Source organism: Phascolarctos cinereus, unplaced genomic scaffold (genome assembly GCF_003287225.1).
Source record: "Phascolarctos cinereus isolate Bilbo 61053 unplaced genomic scaffold, phaCin_HiC Scaffold_726;HRSCAF=1367, whole genome shotgun sequence".
Taxonomy (NCBI): domain Eukaryota; kingdom Metazoa; phylum Chordata; class Mammalia; order Diprotodontia; family Phascolarctidae; genus Phascolarctos; species Phascolarctos cinereus.
In genome coordinates, this window is record NW_027556098.1 from 338,069,297 (window position 1) to 338,094,527 (window position 25,231).

A 25,231-nucleotide genomic window follows, 5' to 3' on the forward strand; every position below is an offset into this window, starting at 1 on the left:
ATTTTTAACAAATTGGTTTAAAACCCACTGAGATTGTTTGCTTGGAAGATATTTGAATAGGTTAGGGAATTCAGGTTAAGTCTGTAGGTAATGCATTTTTTAGCAGTGACATTTGTTTTGTTTTGGAAAACAAAAGATTTGTTTTTTAATGTCCTGCTCATTATCATGACTTAATATTATTATTAGCTAGTATTTTAATACACTATAATGTGGCAAGATTCATCATTAATGATTGTGCATGTAAGTATATATTTCAAATATTGATAATTTTGTCATGTCTTATAGTATTACTGATATAAAGCTTCTACTAAGTGTAGTGTCAGTTCTGCCATTTTCTTGTTTGCTTGTGCTCAGATTATTAGTATTATCTGTTATCCATGATATTTTGCAGGAATCTATTTAAGCCACTTGTCTTTTGTGAAGGTTAGTTTAACTAAAACTGTGTAATATAATCTCTAAGTCCACTTAACTAGCCACAGATAAACTGCAGTATATCACAATAGCCTGAAAACTATGTAGAGCTACTACTAAAAAACCCCTTTGAGGAGTGAAATGTCCCCTTTTTCCTAAGGATATCTTGTATACCCTATGTGTCCCATGACCATCTGTTACATAGAGTATGAGTGCCAGTCGGTATGTTAAATATGAGCAAAGTTTAATTTTTTTATTTTTTAAAATAAATAAAAAGAAGTTCATACACACACACACACACACACTTCCAATTGATCATCTTGTGCACCCTATTTTGCAGGCCATGCTTTTAGAGTACCATTTTTTAAAGTATGACAAGATGGTGGTAGATGCTTGTAAGTAGTATAACCTCATAAACAGTGAAAAGTTATGGAAGGAAAAACAAAGTTTACAGAAAGCTTGAGAACCAACTTAGATCATTCTAAAAACGTTTATGAATTAAACTGAAGGGAAAATGACAAATATGACATAAAATGAAACTTTTGTTAGCGTTCTACATCGTCAGTTTTCATTATCAATAACAATGGAACCATATATTTGTACCAGCACCTCTATGTGTTGAGCAAAGAAGATGGAAAAGGAATTCAAGAAGATGAAATTGGGAAGATCTGTACTTGACTAAGTATTTCCAAAGAAATCCATTTTGATGACATTGAGGAATCAGTTTTAAAGAGTGGAGAAAAAAACAATAGAGTATATTATTTTTTTAAAAGACTATGAAGAAGATATCACTAACCAATGCATCTAGTTTTTCATCTCTATAAAATTTCTCCAAGGATAAGTCTACAAATGTGGCAAGAGCATAACTTAATGGAAATATGTAAAGGAAACAGAATTTTGTAGGAAAGTGACTGAAGGGTTGGAGAATATATGATCCTGATGTTTAATGGTTGCCATAAAATGCATTTTATGTGACAGACCAAAACTAGCATTAAAGACTTTCCAACAGGTGTTCTCTCTTTGGCTCACTCCCTGAGGATATGTATGTGTCTGTATACCTATCCATAAACATATACACATGAATATCCTACTATATTTCTTCATATAATCAAAGGGATGATTTTATTAGAAAATCTTCTGATTATTAATAATCAAGCAAGGGATTAATTAGGAAGGCATCCTTACCTCAAGGTATTAATAATTGTCATGGAAGATTTCCTAGGCAGGATCCAAATGGAAAAATTCACTATAGAGGGAGATATGTATTCAAGGTCTTCTGATTGAAAATCAACAGGATGATCCACTTCTAGAGTTGGAAGAATCCTTAACATAATGCACATCAGACTTTTTCAGTGAAATCATAGACTTTTAGAAGAGATAAACTAGCTGGCAATCAACATAGCAAAAACCAAATATAAAGTCTGTAAGTTGCACGTATTTAGGACATGTAGCTTGGTAGTTACTACATTGAGTTAGTTCATGCTTTTCTTGTGTAGATATTGCAGAGGATAGTGAACTATTTAGAAATTAATAGGGAGGAGATAGTGGTCTGGATTAAATTTGGCTGAATTGGCTGAACACTTTCTGACTTTTAAAAATACTGATATTCTGACATACAGTGAGTGGTTTTGTGATCCTGGGCAAGTCATTTAACTCAATGAGTCAACTCTCAAACACTTTAAGCAACTCTGTTAAGTTTGTAAGTTGAAACGAAGGTGCCAACATATATTGTTCCTCATCAGGAGCTTCCTGAAGTCATAGTTCCAGTCTCTATCTCCATTCTTTTGGTGGTCCCATATGGCTGTCTATTATACAACAACATGATTTCTGAAAAACTTAAATTGTGAGTGACCCAAAGGCTCAGGTAAAGATATATGATAGCCAGAAAAGTAATGTAGATAATATCATCAAAGAAATATATGATCAGAAAATGATACTAACTGGATATGTAATAATAATAGCTAGTATAACATTTTTTTGATTTTCAAAAGTGCTTTACTTAACATTAATCTCATTTGATTTTCATGATAATCTTGGGAGATAGGTACAATTAAATCATTACAGATAAAAAAAATAGAAGCTGAGAGTTGTTAAGTGGCCTGCCGAGGTCACTTGGCTAATAAGATCTGAGACTAGATTTGAACTTAAGTCTTCATAGCTCTGTACCTGGCATTCAGTCCACTACAGATATTAGAAGGACAGCTTGATTTCTGTGCGCATTCACAAAATGTCAAAAGATCTAGAGGAAGACTTCCAGTGGGGATGGAATGAACATTTATTTATGGTTTAAGGAGATGCCCAAGAATTGCACGGTATGAGAAGGTGTAGTTGGATTGCAGTATGTGTTGTTGGCAGCAGGAGTACCTACGTTGACGAGATTGAAGGATCTATGAAATCATTAGGTTAGGCACATTCCATAATTAGTGCTATTTGAGTGACAACATAAAAAAAAGTACAAACGCAGAATAGGTGTTAGATTAGTAGGAAACTAGGCTTGATACTGTATGACCAAATTATAGAGGAAGTTGAACTGAAAGTGTATAGTGCTTTTTTGTTAACATTCTAAGAAAAGGCTTAATAGAAAGAACTGAAATTCTTAGCTAAAATCAGGTCATATGTTAACAACTGCAGTTTAGTCATTCAACAACTCTTTATTAAAGGTCTATATTTGGTGCGAGGTCGAAGATAACATACATAAGATAGTTTCCGCCCTCACAGGGCTAATATTAAGCTGAAATTAACAGGATCCTAGGATTTAGAATTAGAACTGAGGGATAGAAGAACCAAGATAAGCTATGCTTATAAAATGATTATACATTTATAAAGGTTACCTCCGTTTCAGTATAGGAGGCAGCTAGATGACTTAGTAGATAAGAGTGCTGGGCATGGAGTCCGGCAGATCTGAGTTAAAATCCAGACATAGATGCTTACTAGCTGTATGACCAGGGGAGTCACTTAACCTGTTTGCCTTAATCCACTGGAGAGGAAAATGGCAAACCACTCCAGCATCTTAGCCAAGAAAATCTCGTGGTCAGTATGGTCCATGGAGTCATGAAGAGTCAGACATGACTGAACAACAACAAATTTCATTAGCCTCATTTCAACCAATAACTCAAGCACAGGTAGTGCTTACTATATGCTAAATACTGTACTGAGTGCTGGGGATAGAAGTACAATAAATGAAGCAATCCTTGCTCATGAGTAGCTTATGTTCTAGCCAGACTGGACTGGTTGTTCCCTGACCTAACCTGCTGTGACCTGTTTTTGCTCTTTCACATATGTCTTTCTCCAAACCTGAATTTCATTCCCTTCTCATCTATATATCTTTAAATTCTTTTTCCATCAGTGTTGCCTCTAATGCTACTTTGTCCATGAAGTTTTCCTAATTCCTCCTTAGCTTAAAGTGCTTTCTCTCCCCTCACTTACTTAGACTACTTTATATACTTTGCCCCCATCACAGTGTGCTTCGTGTTACACTTCTCTGAATATTATAGTGCATTGCATATAGCACTTAGTGCTTAACAGATGTTAATGGAATGAAATGTTTTTTTTAATATTCAATAATGCATGAATGTACTAAATATGAATTAGCCATCAGTTATTATACTGTGTCAATTGTATTGTGCAATTAAGATGTGTATGTTTATCACCATACTAAATAGCGCCCAATTGCTTTTGTCTCTTCCTTATGCTGTCAGCTGTCCCTTTTCACAAATGTAAGTATATTGCTTCTCTTAATCCATTTCCTTATAGTATAGCCAGTTGTCTGGGTGAGGGCTTGCTGTAAAGTACATGAGTTTTATAATTGCTGTCTATTACTTAGCTTTCTTTTTCGTTTACTTTTGCATTCTTGACTATGTTTTGAGTAATTAATGTTGCTGAAAGTCTATTTTTAAAAATAAATCAGGTGTTTGTGTACTTTTAACAGACTTGGATTGCCTGAATTATCGGTGTGTATGTTTCCTCTTGTCACCCATGTCAGAATACTTCATAGGGAGAAATGCATCTTCTCATAGCTGGAAAACAGCACATTTTAAAATGTTTCTCTTCTGTCATTGTTTTAGTTAATACTTTTCCCCCTTTCCCCCACTTATTTTAAGGTTATTCTGGTGCAAGTTAACCCAGGGGAAGCATTTACAATAAGAAGAGAAGATGGACACATTCAGTGCATTACAGGTAAGATTGGTAATTCTGAGACAGAAGTACCATTTAGTCCAAATATAGACCACCCTACTTAAATTAAGAGCTGTTTGAAAACTGGTGGGGAAGTGTGGATGGGGAAGAGAAGAGAGAACAGAAGGAGATACGTACATATGTGTGTGTTATATAAAATATGTAGGTATATAGTGAAAATCATACAAAATTACTGTTTTGAAATACTTAACTGAGAGATTTTAATATGTCTTTCATTTCAAATAAAGCTGTCTTTCATTTTTTGTCACTACTACCTGTATCACTATTTTTATATGATTTTTGTTTCACTTGATCTTCCTATAATATGTCCTTTTCATCATTATCCATTGCATTTAAAAAGCATCGTAGCTTTGGATAATAGATTCAGGAGCTATTATGTCTAGTGAAGTTTAAATCCAGCTACTAAGCCATCTACCAAAGAGTTCTAATTTTTCTAACTGTTACGGGAGCAAGACCTTCCGTCAAAAGCTTTTGGAGTACTAACAGCACAATTTGTTTTTTCATTCAAGCATTATATAAACCAGAATTGTAAAAAATGTGCGACGTGTGTTTGGAGCAATATACTATGCAGTAATATTCTGTAGAGTAGGAATTCTTAGCCTGATACTTATGGATGGATTTCAGGTAGTCTTTTCAACTTGCATGAGGAAAAAAAAAATTTAACTTGTTGAAGTTTAGCATTTTCTTCAGTTATAGATGTAGGTAATAAACCACAGTTGTGTTAGCAGTACGTACAGCTATTACCAATAGAAATCATAGGTATTTTTATATCACATTACAGTTGTTAGAGATATCTCAAAATAGTGTTTATAGTTATCACTACTTGGAAATTGCTATAGTTATTAGACCTGTCAGTAGATCACATATAGTTACAATATTCCCAACTCCACACTGTTTGTCAGTATCATTTGTTTTTGTAATCCTATGTATTTTATTTTATGCATTTGAAAACATTATTCTTAGAAGGGATCCATAGCCTTCATCAGATTGCCAGTGGAGTCCATGATGTAAAACATATTTAGTTGAAGTTTTTAAATCAGCCCACAAAAGCATGATTAGTCCATCACATACCATACTAATAATACAGAAGAACATAATCACACTATATTAACAGTTTTTCAATGGGAAAATGTTCTCAATATTTCAACAAGAACAAACTTTTCAAATCCCATCTTAATCCAGAGTGATTTCTCTACCTTTCCCTAATTGCAACATACTGGGAATGCATATTCTTGTAGTTCCTTGAGTGCAAGAATTGTCACACTTTTTTAAAATAGTTTCTATATATATATATAATATATATATATATATATATAATATATATATATATGTGTATATATATATGTATGTATGTATGTATGTATGTATATATATATATATATATATGTTGTCATGTAAAAAACATTTCCATGTTAATTGCAGTTGTTAAAGAAGAAAGAATAATGTAAGTGAAGAAAAAAACATGCTTCAGTCTGCATTCAGAGTCCACCAGTTCTTTATCTGGATATGGATAGCATTTTCCTTTGTGAGTGTCTTCGATCATTGTGTTGCTGAGAAGAGTTGAGTCTCTCATAGTTGATCATCACACAGTATTGCTGATACTGTTGTCACACCTTTTTGTACTTGTGTTTATGGTGTTTAACACAGTGCTTGGAAAATAGTGTCAGGAGTCTGCACGTCAGGATGGGAAACTGGAGATATTAGTGATGGAAATTAGGCATAGAGAGCAAAGAGTATATGGGGCCAGAGCCTTCAGCTAATGTAAACTCCAGGAACACTTCTTTGTTTGATACAGCTCCCTGGCTACCCACTTCTTTTCTTCCTTGAATCCTGTATGTTGACCTTCTTTCTTCACTGTACACTGCCACCAGCTATTGCTTTTTACCAGTGTTTCTTTCTTTCTCTGGCCCACTGAAGGACAGTAAATGGTATTGCTGCATTAAAAACAGAACCTGTCCTAAAGGAGTTTTAAGTCTAATGAGAGAGATAATATGTAAATAACTAGGTATTCATAAGATATAGAGAGAAGACTTGGGAGGTGATCTTAGAGGAAAGCATTAAGAGCTCTATCTCCCATGCCTGGAATATTCTTTCTCTTCTTCATCTCTGCCTCTTAGCTCCTCTAGCCTCCTTCAGCAGTCAGTTCAAATGTCATCTTTTGCAGGAGGTCCTCCTACTCCTGTGCGGGACTTTTAATGCCTTTCCTTCCAAAATTACATTTTATATACACGCTCTTTGTCTGTGTGTCTGTCTCCGTCTCTCTCTGTGTCGTAGGGCAGCTAGGTGGTGCAGTGGATAGAGAACTGGCCTTGGAATCAGGAAGACTCATCTTCATGAGTTCAAATCCAGCCTCAGACACTTATTAGCTGTGTGACCCTGGGCAAATCACTTTTAATCCTGTTTGCCTGAGTTTCCTCATCTGTAAAATTAGCTGGAGAAGAAAATGGCAAACCACTCCAAAGTGGTTTGCAAAGAAAACCCAAAAAGGGATCATGAAGAGTCAAACACGACTGAAACCACTGAATGACAAAATCTCTTGTATATACCTATTTCTGTGCATGTTGTCTCCCAGATTAGATTGTATGCTCCTTGTGGGCCAGCAGTTTGCTTTTTCATTGTTCTACCAACATTTAGCACAGTGCTTAATAAATGTTTGTTGATTGATTGACAAAAGGGGATATAATTTTAAAGGTGATATTATAGATTATTTTTTCTAGTACATCACATCAATATATTACTTAGAGGTAGTTTTATTTTTATGTATATATTTACAGTACCTCCTCCACTTGATTATCTTCCCTTTCAGTGTTACTGAAGTGCAAAGAAAGACTTCTATGTCGTTAATTACAATTTCTAAACAGCAGCTTTCATTATGAAGAATGAAGTTGTGGAAAAGTTGTGTGAATATCAAAATGAGATTTTCCAACGATGTTTGCCACCTCAGTCTTAAATGTACTATCTGTAGAAGTGGTCATGACAATTGATGAGGTGAAGTTGGAAAGAATGGCTAGATTTTACCCAGTACATAGATGAATTCAGTCCTGGCAGTGGCAGTTTTAAATGCATTCATGGATTGATTCTCAGTATATTTCAAAAAAGAGAAGATTCCTAAAGAATGGGAGGAAAAAAGTATACTCATCGCTTTTTTTTTAAGGGTACCTAAGATAACATAATAAGATACTGAGCTATATAGTATAATAGCTCTACTTCTCAAGGCATTTTGTAAACCTTGAAATATTATGTAAACATGAGTTATACCTGCTATTTCATCCTTCTAAAATTTTTATGAGAATGGTCTATCCATACATCTAGAGCATACTTGATGAAAACAGGAGAAAAGAATAGACAGACTTTCCAAATGATATTTTGCGATGATTCACAGTCTGGTCACATTGAGAGTTATAAGGAGTTTAATATTTTGTTGTGTTTTATTTATGTTGATGGTAGTACACTTTACCCGTTAGAGAAAGGACATATGTCCCCTTAAATATCCGTAAGTAATCTACTAAATTAAAGAAGGTTGTTGAGCTTGCCATTACTTCATAGTTAATTTTTTGGAGGGGTGATGGTAGAGGGGAGAAGAGCAAATAAACAAGTCATTCAGTTTTCTGATACATAGGTAGAAAATTTTAAAAAATAAATTACTGCTTTAAAATGTGTAATAGCTAATTTCTGAAAATGAAGTATCTAAATTGCGAGAAATTTTATGACATTTACAGTGAAGAAGAATAATATACTTTTTATAAAAAATTGTATTCCAAAGCAGATTTTAATATATGATGTCTGAGGTCCCTTACAGCTTCAGACTCTACATGTTGTGATCTTGTAATTGTCCTACAGTGCTTTAAATCAAGTTGACCTACTTCAAGACACAATAATTTTTTTAAATTTGATTTCATAACTATAGCGTTAGGTGCTAGAATTGAGGGAATGATTTTAAATAGGGTAAAGGCATTAGACCAAGGTTGTTACTGTCATTGTAATGAAGTCCCTCCTGAAAGATAACTTTCTTACAAAGGATCAAGTAATTAATCAGATTAAAAGCTAGAGGTTATAGGTTTGTGCAAGTCGTAATATATCAGATATAAAAACCTAAATACGTGGTAAATCGAGTAGGAAAGAGCAAATACTTAATCATATTATAAACTTGTTCCTTACTCTAGGTCTAGGTCTCTACCTTAAAAGTTTTACGTCTTTCTACTTTGTGTACGAATCTTAAGCTCTAACTTATTCACTGTACCTTTAACATGCTCTTGCATTGTCCCAGTTTTCCTGTTAATGTAGGTGTATGCCTTTGATCATGTGTTCTGTTGTATATCTAATTTCCACCTCCAAGAACCAGTTTATATTCCTGCTGTTTCCTTGACCACCTGATCCTGAAGTGATCTCTACCTTCTCAAAACTCCTATATAAATGGTTATAAGCTCTACAGTAAGTAGACTTATGAAATTATAATCTCATCAGTGTGAATATTCTAATGGTGTAGATCAAAACTCTTCCATCTTTCATCCTGTGGGCCTCTTGGCCATGTCCTCTTTTAAATCTCCTACCGAGATTCTACTCACTGTACTGGGGCATTCCTCCCTATATTTTGACATTGCGTGGATACCACTGGAAGCTGTATTTTTAAGTCTGATTCAATGACCTTTTAATTGTTCTTATGCTTGCCTAGTGAGATGTGAAGTGTTCTGATAGCAAGTTGAGGTGTCAGGTACAGAGAGATGTGCTGTGAAAATTACTATAATCTTTTTGATTGGCTCCAGCACAGTGACATGCACATAGTAGGTATACAATGAATGTTTTTTGAAGAAAGTGTCCAATAAAAGTCTTTTGAAGAAAGTGTCCAATAAAAGTCTTTTGAAGAAAGCATGAAGAACTAAGCTGTCTTCATAGAAATCTTTTATGTACTAAAAACTGTACCATTAAGCTTGATTTTTTTTTTGGGGGGGGGAAGAAGTTCAGAGCAGGTAGGAAGAGAAGCAGTGCTAGGTGGTGCAGAGCACTAGACCTGGGTTTTGTATCCAGCCTCAGTCACTAGCTGTGTGACCCTAGGCAAGTCACTTAACCACTCGGTCTCAGTTTCCTTATCTGTAAAATGAGGATAACCTATGAGGATATTTGTAAAATGTTTTGCAAACTTTAAAGTGCTGCATAAATGCTATCATCGTCATCATCATTAGTATTAATATTATTACCTAGGGTGTTTCTGAGAGTAAGAAGGGACTTCCACATAAAATAAATGGTTATCAGCTAATTTTTGAGTGAGCTATGTTGGAAGACCTGGTTGGAACAATGAAATAAAATGAAACTTATCATTTGAATATATATGCATTCAGCATATATTCTCCTGATTGATGATTTTGAAAATGTAGGATGAAGGGAAGAAAAGAAAGATTAAGGAAATAGAAATATTTCCTAAAAATCTTCATGATGCTTGACTTAGGCCCCATCCTCAGACTCTTTTCCAGAATAATGGATTATGTCTTATTCATATTTGAATTCTGCGTAATGTTTAGAGATGATAATTTAACCCATGAGAGCCAATTGAGATCACCAAGCAAAACAGTATAGAGGAAAAAGAGAAGAAGAGGGGGCAGCTAGATGGCACAGTGGATTAAGCTCCAGCCTTGGAGTCAGAAGGACCTGAGTTCAAATGTGACCTCAGACACTTGACACTTACTGTGTGACCCTGGGCAAGTCACTTAACCCTGACTGCTTCACCAAAAAGGGCAAAAAAAAAAAAAAGGAAAGAAAGAAAAGAAGAGGTCACAGGACAGAGCCTAGGAAACCACTCACAATTAAGTAGACATGACCTTGATTTAGAGCCAGCAAAGGAAACTAAGAAAGAGTGTTCCATCAGGCAGGAGAATCAGGAGAGAATAGTGTCATGAAAACTCTTACTCATAGCTCCTAGTTCAGCTCTCTAAGGCCAAACAAAGTGAGTCTGAAATTACTCTTTCATACAACAACCTTTCAGATACTTTCAGGCACCTATCAACATATAGCAACCCTCTGCCACCCCCCCCCATGTCATTTCTTCTGCAGGCTAAACATCCCCAGTTCTTTCCAACAATGTGTTACACTGCTTTGAGGATGTGACTATAAGAAGTTCTGTATAACAAAGGTGTCAAACACTCACATGGTAACACTCCCTAGTGCATCCAAACCAGATTAAAATGTACAAAATAAATAAAAATAGAACATTTGTTGTTGTTGTTCAAGTCATTTCAGTCATGTCTGATTCTTCATGAACTCCCATTTGGGGTTTTTCTTGGCGAAGATACTGGAGTAGTTTGCCATTTCCTTATCCACCTCATTTTATAGATGAGGAAAATGAGGCAGACATGGTAAAGTGACTTGCCCAAGGTCACACAGCTACTGAGTTTCTGAGTCCAGGTTTGAATTCAGGTTTTCCTAGCTCCAGACCTGGGACTATATCTACTATGTCACTTAGCTACCCACAGTAAAATATAGATAATGTTAATATGTGGTTTACCAAGTTGATATCTTGCCAAAGGGATCCTTGTGTAAGATTTAGTGTCTCCATTTCTGTTTGAGTTTGGCACCACTGTTCTATAACATATATTCATAAGTTTCATCTCCATTTAACAAATAATGTCTTTAAAAGTTGACCTTTAATGTGAGGTCAGTAGCCAGAGAGAGATTTAAGAAGAGAATGAGAGGAAAGGAAGTGGAGGCACCAGTTGTATATAGCCTTCTCATGGGAAAAAAAATATAAGTAGGTTACGTGTGGCCTTAGGGCCACATGTGGCCTTCTAGGTTCTTGGGTGTGGTCTTTTGACTGAATCCAAACTTTACAGAACAAATCCTTTTATTAAGGAGATTTGTTCTGTACAGTTTGGATTCAATCAAAGGGCCACACTTAGGAACCTGGAGGACCACATATGGCCTTGAGGCCACAGGTTCCCCACCCCTGAACAGGATAATAGCAAGTGCAGATGGACCAAGAGAGAATTTTTTGAAGCTGGGAAAGAGGACATGAGCGTGTTTGTAGGAAGTGAGGAAGCATCCAGCAAAGGAGAGAGATTGAAGATTAGTGATAGGGAGGGACTGATAATCTGAGAGGGAGAGGATAATCTTCCAGAGAAGGCAGGATGAAATGGCATTATTTATATATGTAGAGAAATTTGGCTTGTCAAGTAAAAGGCCTGCCTCTTCTTGTGATACAGGAGTGAAGAAGGAGATAGTAGAAGAAGTCTTCTGAGTGATGTAAGATGAGGAGGGGAGAAGAGAGAGATCTCAGCAGATAGCCTTTTTTTTGTGTCTGATGCAAGCCTTTTTTTTTTAAGCTCCAAATGTCCTTTATTGAATGTAATTTTATCACGTTATAGTCTAAAATGGTGTATCTAATATTTCTGCTTTTCTGTATTTGTTTGTAAGATTGTTAATGCCCTACTACATGGTCAGTTTTTGTGAAGGTGCCATGCATGATTCAGAATAGGCATATTCCTTTCTAGTCCTATTTAATATTCTACAAAGATCTGTCATATCTAACTTTTCTAAATTCGAGTCATCTCTTTAACTTCCTTTTTTATTTATGTTGTGGTTAGATTTATCTAGGTCTGAGAGGGGTAGACCCTACTACTATTGTTGTACTGTCCATTTCCTCATGTAACTCATTTAAATTTTCCTTCAAGAATTTAGATGCCTGGGGCAGCTAGGTGGCGCAGTGGCTAGTGCCCTGGAGTTCAAATCCGGCCTCAGACACACATAAAACTTACTAGCTCTGTGACTGTGCACTTAACCCCAATTGCCTCCCCCTCCCCCCCAAAAAAGAATTTAGATACCTGGGAGAGGTGGGGCCTGCCCCCCCCGACAACTTTCCCTTACCTCCTTCTCTGACTCTTCACCCTTCCCTTTTTCTCCTCCTCCCTCCCCTCCTCTCTCTCTTTCCCCTTCCTCCCCCATCTCCATCCTTGTCTCCATCTTTTCTCCTTCCTTCCTTCCCCGGCCTAGATAATGCTGTGGTGGAGACAGCTGAGGAAGCCACAGAGCCCACCACGGCAGACATTACGAGGCTGTGCCAGGACATGTTCTCCAAAATAGCCATCTACCTGACAGGCAAGCTGACAGCCACCAACCAAGACTATAAACTTCTGGAAAATATGAACAAACTCTAGCTTGAAGTATCTAGAAATAAAGATCTTTCAGTAAACATAAGTAGAAACCTAAAGGACTTAACCCAGAAATATGCAGCACTTCAGCCTTATCTGGATCAGATGTCTTTAATTGAGGGGCAGGTAGCAGCTCTTGAACAGGCAGCTTACAAGTTGGATGCATATTCAAAGAAACTAGAAGCAAAGTACAAGAAGTTAGAGAGGCAATGAAAGAATTCTTTAGCACAAAAACTTTAACTAGAATGTTTCATAAGAGCTGAAATAAGTGGGATGGAACTTATCACTATGCTTCATTTCCTAAAAGGAAGCAGTGCTGCTCATCCAAGGAGAATCCCAGCCCCCACCTCTGGTTGGATGTATAACTCTGGTCACCCCTTGGTGATTCCTAAACCTGTAGCCCTTGGAACCTCATCTTATCATGTGCTTCATTGTGTGCCCTGGACCAAGGCTCAGAAATCGGAATCAACCCCATTTACAGTAGACGTAGAGGAGAGGCTCTTGTCTCCCGGTCTCCTCCCTTCTCTCCAAGGTGGAGACGTTGGACTGTGGGTTATGAATATGCCCTCCACCTCCTTCGTAACCTGTCCTTAAATTTAAATAATAAATGCCAACTTATGACCCTTGAAAAAAAAGAATTAGATGCCATGCCATTTGATACATATATTTTCAGTATCATTATTAATTCCTAATTTATGGTACCTTTTAGCAAACATATATTTCTCCAATTATCTCTTTTAATTATGTCTATTTTTGTTTTTGCTTTGTCTGGATGCAGTCCTCTTAGTTGAGAGATTGGGAGCAAGGGGAGCTATTAAATGTTTCCGGAGAGAAGAAAAGGTTTGAAAAAGTTAGTGTCATAAGTGTGAGAGTGAATCTAAATTAGGGAGGTGCAGAAGAATTGCCTTGCTGCAGTATGAGCCCAGTTGAGATTATGGCACATACTTTCATAGTAGATTCATTCAACACAGTTTCATGATGGTGAGAAAGCTCTAAGACTTTCTTGGTAAGGCAAAATTAGCAGTAGGATAAAGAAGCAAGGGATTCCTGAGAAAAGGAGAGTGTAGAGTTGAACTGGTGCACCAAGGGGACAACATGGAGAAACAAGAGGCTCTCCCTGATAACTCTTCTTTTTGTATACTTCTTTCAAGTCTCATCTAAAGTCTGAAATCTCATTTTTAAGAGAAGCTTTTCCTGATCTCCCCTCACTCTGTTGATTTTCTGATTATCTCCAATTTATCCTGCAAATATCTTGTTTTTACATAGCTGATTTTATGTTGTCCTCATTAGCATGTGAACTCATTAGAGCAGAGAACTCTCTTTTCCCTTTCTTTGCTTAGCACAGTGTCTGGCACATTAGACATCTAATAGATGTTTATTGACTGAGTGAATAGATTGAATCCAGAAGCAGATCCAGCTATCTGCTGTTAAACTGGCGTTTGTTTTTTTTAAAATGTCAATGCCACTCTTATCAAGTTTTTTTTGAATAGTTACTTTTCAATAAAAATGTTATTTATCTTAAAATGTAATGGATTTATTGTCATTTTAAATGAGTTAGTAGTTTAAAGTTTTATTGGTTTTAATTTCTAATATGTTAAATATTGAAAGGTTATCTACATAAACAAAAAATTTTGTGGGGCCTCAATAAGTTTTAACAGCGCAAAGGAGTCCTGAGACTAAAAATTTTGAGAACCAGTGTCTCTTTTTTTTTTGTAAATAGCATTTTATTTTTTTCCAATTACATGTAAAGATAGTTTTCAACATTCATTTTTATAAGATTTTAAATTCCAAATTTTTCTCCCTCCCGAAGAAGGCAAGCAATCTGATATAGGTTATAGATGTACAATCATGGAAACATTTCCACGTTAGTCATATTGTGAATGAAGAAAAGGACAAAAGGGAAAAACCACACACACACACAAAAGTGGAAAATGTATGCTTCAGTCTACATTCAGACTCCATAGTTCTTTCTCTGGATGTGGGTAGCATTTTCTATCATGAGTCTTTTGGAATTGTCTTAGATCATCGTATTGCTGAGAAGAGCTAAGTCAGTCATAGTTGATCATTGCACAGTGTTACTGGTACTGTGTATGATGATCTCCTGGTCCTGCTCACTTCACTCAGCATCAGTTCATTTAAGTCTTTCTAGGTTTTTTCTGAAATCCATCTGTTTGTCATTTCTCTTAGCACAACAGTATTCTATTACATTTACATACTACAACTTGTTCAGCCATTCCTCAATGGATGGGCATCCCCTCAATTCCCAATTCTTTGCCACCACAAAAAAGAGCTGCTATAAATATTATTGTACACGTAGGTCCTTTTCCCTTATACTATCCTTAATATATGAGGAGCATTATTTGTCTTTGTGTGTGTATGTGCATGTGTGCACAGAAGATAAGCCTCTTGTTCTGTTGTCAGGGAGTCCTGTTGTTGACCTCAAAACTATGCTGCTTAGAAATTTAGGTTGGCCATATTTTGTAATTAGATATCAGATGAAGTGAAACTATTTACCTTTTCAGATTTCTTCTTGCTAACATGAAAACTTCAGTTATATTAAAGAAATTCAGAAAGCCAGTTTTGAATTATGTAAATAGATCCTGTTTGTGGAGTTGAATTGTAATAGATCATCCATTTATATATTCAGCCTATTATTGGCTAAATTAATGAAGATGACTCATTGTGAATATATTTTACAGTAGATCCATGTTGAAGCTAAAGACTATTAAATATTATTTCTCAGAGATTGTATTATATGTAATTCTTTTGGGAAAGGTATCCATAATCATAACAAACTGAAAAGATATTCAAATTAGAACAAGTCATTAATATTTCACTTTAAAATAGATAAAATATCAGTGCTATCATTATGTTATTAAAAAGTAGAGACAATCTAAGCTCAGTCAGGTGTTGTTTTTGTTTTTGTTTTGTTTGTTTTTGTTGAAAGCCAAAATCTTGATAAGTAATGTTTGGCAATGAGGTATAGAAAAATACCCTTTTAAATTTTTTTTGAAAGATTTGAAAGAAAATTCAGTTCATAAGCACAAAAATATTGGTCTAAAATTTGCTTTGCATATTTTATGTGTTTTCCTAAACCTATTTCATTCTGAAATTTTTGTTGGTTAATGCCCAGAAAATTTTAAGATCTGTGTCTCCCTTTACAAGGCACTTGAAAACTTTGTCTTATTTATGAATTATATGAATTTATCCCAAGTATCTTCTTATCTCTCTAAAGACCCATATCTTTTTTGAGAAGTAGCTAGCACTCTCAGTATTTTCACAGGCAAGCCAGGTCATCTGCCTGTTTCCCTGACTACACTGATTTCAATTAATTTCAGCCTCTTTTTGTTTTGATACTTTACTTATTTCCACATATCATTCATTATAAAGGAGATTTAGTGTTTATTGGCATTTTATTTGTGATCTGAACTCTTCCCACTCCAGTCCACCTTTTATACAGTAGCCTAATTACAGAATTTGAGGATTGAAAGGGACCTCACGTAATTGATCTTCTTATTCAGATATGCTCATATTCTATCACTCTTTTCCCCTTGGCAAATCTTAAGTAGGTTCCCTTTGTTTCTAGAATAAAGTGCAAAATTCTCAGCCTAGAATTGAAAGACATCCAAAATGTGGCTTCCGTCTGCCCATCCAGTCTTATTTCATATTACTCCCCTTCACATGCTACAAAAATACCCATGTGTTCCCCATCCTCAAAGAAACCCTCTATTGATCATATCTGTTCTCCCTTTTGTGCCTGAACTCTTTGAGAAGGCCATCTTCAAGTGGTACCTCTACTTCCTCTTTTTGCCTACCTCATCTTGTCAACCTAAATTACTCTGCAAAGTTATCAAAATTCTCTGACTTGCCATAACTAATGGTCATTTCTTCCTCTTATCCTTCTCGACCTCTCTGCAATTTTTGACATTGTTCTTGATACTCTGTTCTCTTTATGCTTCCTGACACCGCCTTATCCTGGTTTTCCTCCTACTTTTCTGAGCATTCCTTCTCATTCCACATTGCTGGATCTTTATCCAGGTCATGTCCACTGATGGCCTCTGTCCTGAAACCTCTTCTCTTTTTCCTTTATACTAGTTTGCTTGGTGATCATAATGGATTCAATTGTTGTCTTTATGCTGATGATTTTGTTTTTTCTTAATTTTTTTTTATTTTAATTTTCAGTTCCAAATTCATTCCCCCACCCATTGAGACAGCAGTATAATATTCATTATGCATATGAAGTCATGCAAAACATTTCTGCATTAGCAGTGTTCAAGGGGATGAAAAAAATAAAATAAAAAGAATGTATTCTACAAACTGCACTCTGAGCCTAACCATTCTATCTCTGTAAATAGATATAACAGTTTTCATCAAGAGTTCTTTGGAATCACTGATCAGAGTTACAAAGTCTTTCACAGCTGGTTATCTTCACCATATTGATGTCACTGTGTAAACTCTTCTGGTTCTGCTCGTTGCACTTTGTATCACTTCATAGAAGTCTTCCCAGGTTTTTCTGGAACCATCCCCTTCATTATTTGTTACAGGCATCACATTTATATGCCATAATTTGTTCAGCCATTCCCCAATCCATGAGCATCCCTGCAGTTTCCAATTCTTTGTCACCATACAAAAAAGCTTATGTTAATGATTTTCAAATCAACTTTTCCTATCCTAATCTGTAAAGTCACATTTCCAGCTGCCTATTAGACATCTTGAACTGAATGCCCTATAGATATCTTAAACACAACATGTTCAAAATGGAACTTACTGTCTTTCCCCAAAACTCTTCACCTCTTCTGAACTTCCACATTACTGTTGAGGGTACCACTATCCTCCCAGTTACTCAGCCTTCCAACCTTCCAACCTAGTTAGTGTCTTCAACTCCTTACTCTCTCTCCCCTCACTTCTATATCCAAACAGTTGCTAAGTCTTGTCATTGCTACCTTCATAGCTTCTCTTCTGTATGTCCCTTTGTCTCTTTCATACTGCCACTACCTGGGTGCAGAACACCTGGATAATTGCAGTAGCCTTCATGTTGATCTTCCTATCACAAAGCTCTCCCAGATGCAGTCTCCTCCACTCAACTCAATGATACTCTTTTTTTTTAATAGTTTATTTTTAAACATTCACTTCCATAAGATTTTGAGTTTTACATTTTCTCTCCCTATCTTTCCTCCCCTGTCCCCAAGAAGGCATGCAATCAGATATAGGCTCTACTTAACACATTCATATTAAACATTTTCACATTAGTCATAATGTAAAGAAGAATTAAAACTAATGGCTGGAACTATGAGATCAAAATGATATTCTTAAAGAACTGGCCTAACCGTGTCATATTCCTATTCAAATAAACTTTAGTGGTGCCCTGTCATTTGATCCCTAAGATCAAGTATATGATCCTCTGTTTGGCATTCAAAGCCCTTCATAGTCTGACCCTCTTCTACCTATTCAGTCTTCTTATACCTCCTTTGTTCCTTTCATAAGACATTCCATCTCCTGACTGGTCATTTTCATTAGCTGCCCTCTATGCCTTCTCTCTGGAATTATTTGCAACTGTATATATCTTATTTGCACATAATTATTTGCATGTTATTGCTTTTATTAGAATGTAACGTTCTTAAGGACAGGGACTGTTTTTGCCTTTAATTGTATCCCTCATACTTAACACAATGTCTGGCATATAGTAGATGGGAAAGTAGTGTTTCTTGACTAACGATTGGTGCTTTGGTCCATCTGTGATTTAATTGGTAAAATCTCTCCAAATGCAAATCAGAAACTTTCTGTGAATTCTTATCAATATGAAAAATCTACCCAGCACCCTGGTGACTTCTCTTATTCCTTTAGTATCTTGAGGGTAATAAGATTTCTCTGGCCTTTTCATCTCATTCTCATTATGTGACCATTCACCTTTTACGTGCTTATAGATTCCCTTGAAATTTAATATCTTTTATGCTTCAGTGGCAGAGGAAAAGTACTTTTTGCTTTTTTTTCCCTCTTCTTCAGGTCCCCACTATGCTTAATCCCATCTGTGATCCAAAAAAATTTTTTCCCAGGAACTTATTCGTGATTAATAACATTAATAGTACCAATGATGTAGCTAATGGTTACAGTGATTAGACTACTAAACAAGAGTCAAATTAGATTTTAATATGAAATTTAGACTTTTAAAGGCTTTAAAAGCGTCCAGACCCTGCAGTTGACGTGTTTTCCCCAAGCATCAGCATCCAAGTTAAGGTTTTTTAAAGTATATTTTATTAAGATAGCTTGTTCTCACATCACCTGCATTCCCAGTATTTACCTCTTCTTACCTTTCTCAGAAAGTAATTCCTTATAAGGAAGAATAAAAAGAAGAGGAAATTCTGCAAAACTAATCTACATATCAAAATTAGTTCTGATAATGTATGCTGTATTCTACACCCATAGTCCTCATCTCTGCAAAGAAGCAAGGTGACGTGCTATTATTTCACGCTATTCACTTTTGATTTTCTTTTGTTCTTATTGTCCTTTCCACTTACGTTGTTCTCATTGTATATATTCTTTTCCTGGTTCCACTTAATTCACTTTGCAACAGTTTATGTAAGTCTTTCCATACTTCGTTGTATTCTTCATAATCATCATACCTTAAAGCATAATAATTTATTAAGTTCACATACCACAGCTTGTTTAGCCATTTCCTAATCAGTAGGCATCTACTTTGTTTCCAGGTCTTTACTGTTGCAGAAAGTATTTCTGTAACTGTTTGGTGTATACAAGGCCTTAACTTTTAGTTCTGAACTTACTGGGGCATATTCTGAGTAATGAAATCTTTAGGTCATAAGGTATGGATATGATAGTCACTCTCTTCCTGTAGTTCTAAATTGTTTTCCATACTGGTTGGACGAATTCCCATCTCCACCAACAACGCATTAGTATGCCTATGTTTCCACAAATACTCTGACATTCACTCTTCTCAACTTTCATCACCATTGACACTTCTGTTTTAGGGTATGAGTTAAAACCTCAGATTTGTTTTGAATTTCATTTCTCTTCTTAGTGATTTAGAGCATTCTTTCATACGGTTGTTAATAATAGCATTTAAATGGCACTTTAGTTTTGAAAAAATATCTCATTTGATGCTCAGCACAACCTTGGGAAATAGATACTATTATTGTCCTCATCTTATTCATAAGGAAGCGGAGGTGAGGGAGGTCAAATGACTTACCCAAGTTACATTGCCATTATGTGTTTGAGGCTGGATTTGAATTCAGATCTTCCTTATTCCATGTCCAATACTCTATCCACTTAGCCACACTAATGGCCTAGTTTATATTTATTTTGAGAACTATTTGTTCATATCCTTTGGCTATCTGTTGGGGAATGATTTTTTTTATCTTAAATATTTCTGTTAATTGCTTCCCATCTTGAGGAGGGGATAGGAAGGAAGAAGGGAGAAAAAATTTGAAACTCAAAATCTTATAAAAAATGAATGTTGAAAACTATCTTTACATGTAATTTGAAAAAGTAAAGTGCTATTTAAAAAATTAAATATTTCTGTTAGTTATGTATATATAGCAAAGTTTTTAAACATTGTACTATTTTTTTCTGGTTTTCTTTTAATTGCTAGTATTGTAACATTATTTTCTATGTCATGGACTAAATAAAGTTTTATGGGTTAACTTTACTAGCATTTCTTAAACTATTTCTATGGGAAAATGCATCCCAGGTTCCAAACAGGTAACTTAAAAATAAACTTTTATGTTATAACTTGATTGTAAAATGATAAACCAATTTAAAAATAGTCATGCTTTTTGTTTTCTTCTACTTTCACTAAGACTTTTTCTACCGTCCCTATTTTGTTTCTTTTCTCTCAATATACCACTATATATCCACAGATTCCCTAGGATGATTATGTAGGTCTTTATAGCATTTAAAGCTGGAAGAAGGGACCATAGACAATGATGAGGATCAGATTGATGATAATGATAATCATTGCTAGCATTTATATAGGAGTTTTTAAAGTTTTCAAAGCACTTTACCTCTTATCTCATTTGGTCCTCACTAAAGCCCTGGGAAGTTGGTGCTGTTATTATCCCCATTTTACAGATGTGGAAGCAAAGGCTGGGAGAATTACTTGCCCAGGGTCACACAACTTGTAAGATAGGATATAAACAAACAGTTCTCAGATGCTACTAAAACTCACTAATTCTATGCAAGTCATTTGTAAAATGGGGGTAATGATAGCATTACTCCACAGAATTCTTATGAGGATCAAATGAGAAAGCATTTGTAAAGTGGTGTGTAAATTTAAAGTGCTATATAAGTAATAGCTATTATTATTATTAGTGTCTGAGGCAGGATTTAAATTCAGGTTTTCCTGACTCTTAAGTCTAGCACCTCCTCCACTGTACTAACTAGCTCCCAACTAGATAGCATCTTGTTCATTATGTTGTTCCCTCCATCCCCCTTCACTTTACAGATGAGAAAACTGAGGCTTAGAGGGTGACTTACCCAAAGTGGAAAGTAAGAATCAGTTGATCCTCTGACTCAAAGCCTGGTGTTCTTTCCACTATTGGGACTTCTCTTCCTTAATCGTTCCAGTTCCCTCTTCTTTCCTTTAATTGTTATAATGCACCTAAGGGGGTTGGGGGGACCTAGGTTCCTCACTTTTGTTCCTTTCTTTCTGCTGAGCTGACCAGAGGATTTCAGAGGAATTCTGCTTTGCTGCTGCTAGATCTCTTTTCACCCCCTTTCCACTACCCTCAAATCTCTTGTTTTTATGTACTTCTTTCTTTGTGATCAGGCTTCCCATTCACTTTCTTTGCTTAGTAATCAGTGTAATGTTTCTGGGATTAAGAAGAGGATATGATCCATAGCTATTTTTTCCTCCAGGACAGTCTTGATTTCAAGAGGGAAAAAAAGTAGTATACTCTTAAAAAGATTTGTAGAAAATAGAATTCTTAGATCATGTTATCCAATAGTATTTGGACCTAGGCCAGTGACAGAGCACTGTATGCCTGCTTAAAATTCAACTTTTAAAAAATTAAGTACCCACTATATGCAAGGTACTTCTGTGCTAGGAATACATGGTTTTAAATGACAGTATTTGCTTTAAAGAATCTAGTTGTAAGAAAATTAGTTATAATACAAATTGGAACTCGATAAGTACATAGGAGTAGCTAGACCAGAGTGGCACAAGATATTAGGAGATAAAAGGGTGATCACTTTATGGCTGGTAGATTAGGAAAATTATTCTGAAGGAGGCAGTACCTTAGCCTGGAAGATTAAAGCAGTTGTAGATATGGGGAGAATTTGTTGAAGGGAGTCTGGTGTATGGCAGGCACAGATGCATGGAAATAGGACAGGGTAGAATTAGACAGTAGAAGAGGCTTTCCAGTTTATCTGAAATGTTGACTACATTCTGAGAGTAATGGGTGAATCAGGTTGAATCTTGTTTCTAAAGAACTTTCATGGTAAGCTGAGAATTGACATATAGTATCACCTAGCAACAGCCAAGAAACTTCCCCCGGTGGATGATCTGAGGTTCATACATAGAGAGCATCTCCTCAAAGAGCTTCTAGGGAGCAGGTAGCTTGTCAGATGTGAAGCTAGAAATAAACCTGGTGCAACTGAGTGAGCTTTTGCAGATAATGGAAGGCTGTGAGGACTGTAGTCATTATTTATCTTAAGTAAAGTGACCGATGGATTGTATAGGAACTGGAGCATCTTATTGAATCTGGATGGAACAGATTTTGAGTGTCTTCTTGAGATACTTTGACAAAATCCTCAGGACGCTGGCATTGAGATCTTGAAGTTCAGAAAATGCTGAGAGAGTGAGGGAGCCAGTCCTTGGTCTGAAGGTAACTGTGTAGGCAGCAGCTTGGGAACAGCTCAGCAAGATCCATAGCTATTTGCTTAGTGTTGTGGTTTGTAATTTGGTAGACACCTATCCACTATGCTGTCAGTATTGCCTATGAGCCCAGAAATGAGTGTCAGCAACCGGTTAGAAGAGCCTAACCCCTGCCTTGATGAAATTGGGAGCCTACAGGATAAGAGTTTCTGTTTGTTGGGGTTTCCATTTTTGGTCCCAGCAGGAGGCACAGCTTTTAGAAATCTGTCATGCCTGATGATGCTGACCAGGTAATTCAGGGCCAAGGATTTAACAGGTTGTAATAGTTGAAGCACAAACTTGAATACTATATAGCTAGCAACAGCTGATAAGGAATTTCCCTCCAGGTAGATTATCTCAGGCTCAGGATGGGGAGCTGTCCAGAGAGGATAGAAGAGGTATAAGTGGCGTCCCATGAGGAAGGAAAGAACCTTAATTTCATTTCTGGCCGCCTCAACCACCCACAGTTATTGAACTCATCTTGCAGACAATTGAAGGCCATAGGAACTTATTAATTTTCTTATTTTGCAGTTGCTTCATACTGTCCTTGAGACCTAGTGTGTTCTATTGAATCAGAATAGAGCACATTTTGAGTCTGAGCTAGAGACAGCCTTGAATGGCATGCTAAGAAGTTTGTATTTTTTCCCGTGGGAGTTGAGGAGCCATTGAAGGTTTTGGAGCAAGAAAATATACTAGCAACAGACATGTATGTAGGACTTTAAGGTTTGCAAAGTCTTTTTCATGTCTTATTTCACTGTCAAACCTGTGCATTTGAAAAATTAATTGGCAGCAGTGTAAAAAATACATTGGAAAGGTGGGGAGACTGAAGAGAAGAAGGCTGCTTTAAAGCTTTTTCTTTTTTATTCTTTTTTTTGGGGAGGGGGCAGAGAGGCAGTAGGATTTAAGTGATTTGCCCAAGTCACCCAGTGTAAGTGTCCAGGGCTGGATTTGAACTTGGGTTCTCCTGACTCCTGGGTTGCTGCTAGCTTTTTTTTTTTTAAGTCCAAAAGTTTCAGAGCAGAGAGGTGACTCTTTTCATATTGTAATGTATTATTTCATCTATTTTAGGTCAGCTTTTGTGGGTTTGCATGAAAACTTCACCATCAATAACATTATTTCTGTGGGTAAATGGGTTTCCAGGTTAGAAATGTCTGCTTCTAAATGAACTTTAACACAATCTGTTTTTAAAATGGGACCTGGATGTAAGTAGTTATTTTCCTGTGTTCTTTTAAAGGATAGTGTTTTTGGTACCAGAAGCTAATTATTTTTACATTTACTGTAAGAGGAAAAATAGATCCTAGAATGTAGGATCTATTTCTGTTCTCATTTCATAAAAATAGAATTAGTGCATTGGAGAAATGTGTCTTTCTACCTGTAAATACTCTAGTTAACCATTGTTATAGAGTTGTGTTTTCTAATGATCTGATAAGAATTGAGAAATATCATTAAAACTCCTTTATGCCTAAAAATTTACTTTGGGCATTTTTAGGGTTTTTTAATTCTTTTGTATTTGGGGCTCTACTAGGCTTCACTTGGATAATTTTTAAAAATTAGAATCTACCAATGCATATTTCTACTTCAACAGTTCTACAAAATCTTAATGACAAACACCTATATTTGTAGCGAGAGCATTTTTAACTGGAAGGATATAAAAGATTATCTAGGCCAAACCCTTTATTTTACAAATAAGGAAATTTGTATGCCACATTTTATTGATGTCTTTTTTGCCAGCTGTGATTATCCTTCATTTGTAGCACTTTCTAATATTACTAATAGGTGATTGTCTTGAAAAAAAATCTCTCAAATACAGTTTCTTTAAAAAAAAATTTGCTTTTGTTGTTATCTTATGTGCTAAGCCTAAAATAAAATTTTGGAAGTCTTAAATCTGAGGGATTGTTGATTTCCTGTAGTCTGCCCATGTTAGATGAATGTGTTACTACATCAGTTGGTACTCTTGTTTCTGCTACTGTGGCCTTTATTTTTCATCTATTGGGGCTTAGGTCTTTGATTCCTATCATTTGCCAATGTGATGTCAGAGTGTGGGTATTCGGTTATAGAGACATGATTAATCTAAAATGCTGCAGTGAATCCCAAGTACTGTTTCCTACCAGGATAACAAAGCAAGAATGATTCATCATTGTTCTACTAAAAATAGCAGTGTACATGATCTGCAGCATCCATATACATTAATATCATAGATTCTTCAGCTTTCTAACCAGAATGCAAAAATAATGGGAAAATATCCTTGTATAGAAAGAGATAACTGATCAAATGTATCTCGTTTCAAAATTTTCAATCAGTAAACAGTTCAGTTTAAAGCTAAAAAACTATAATGAGGTCAAATTCACTCTGTTAAGTTATTCTGCATAATAAGTTTTTGAACTATATTTGTCCTGTGCTTATTATGGAGACATCTAAACTGTTAAGAAGTATGATTGTAGAATTTTTCTAATCTATGCTAATAAAGGGGAAAACACTGAAATTCACAAATTGTCTCAAACCTCAGTTTTAAGTTCCTTTAATTTTTAGATAAAAGCAGTAAACTCCAGAAGAAATTATTATAAATACACACATATAATCTTTTACCACTTTAATATACACATGTAACAGCATACACATATATATT

At 35.7% G+C, this 25,231-nt stretch overlaps 1 protein-coding gene across 1 annotated transcript in view; it reads left to right on the forward strand.

The window, feature by feature from the left end:
* The window catches only part of FNDC3A (fibronectin type III domain containing 3A), a 212,585-nt gene that overhangs the window by 100,138 nt on the left and 87,216 nt on the right, over nt 1-25,231 (forward strand). The window contains 2 exon segments of the mRNA XM_020993811.2: nt 4,110-4,127; nt 4,512-4,587. Coding sequence (XP_020849470.1) covers nt 4,110-4,127; nt 4,512-4,587 — 94 coding nt within the window.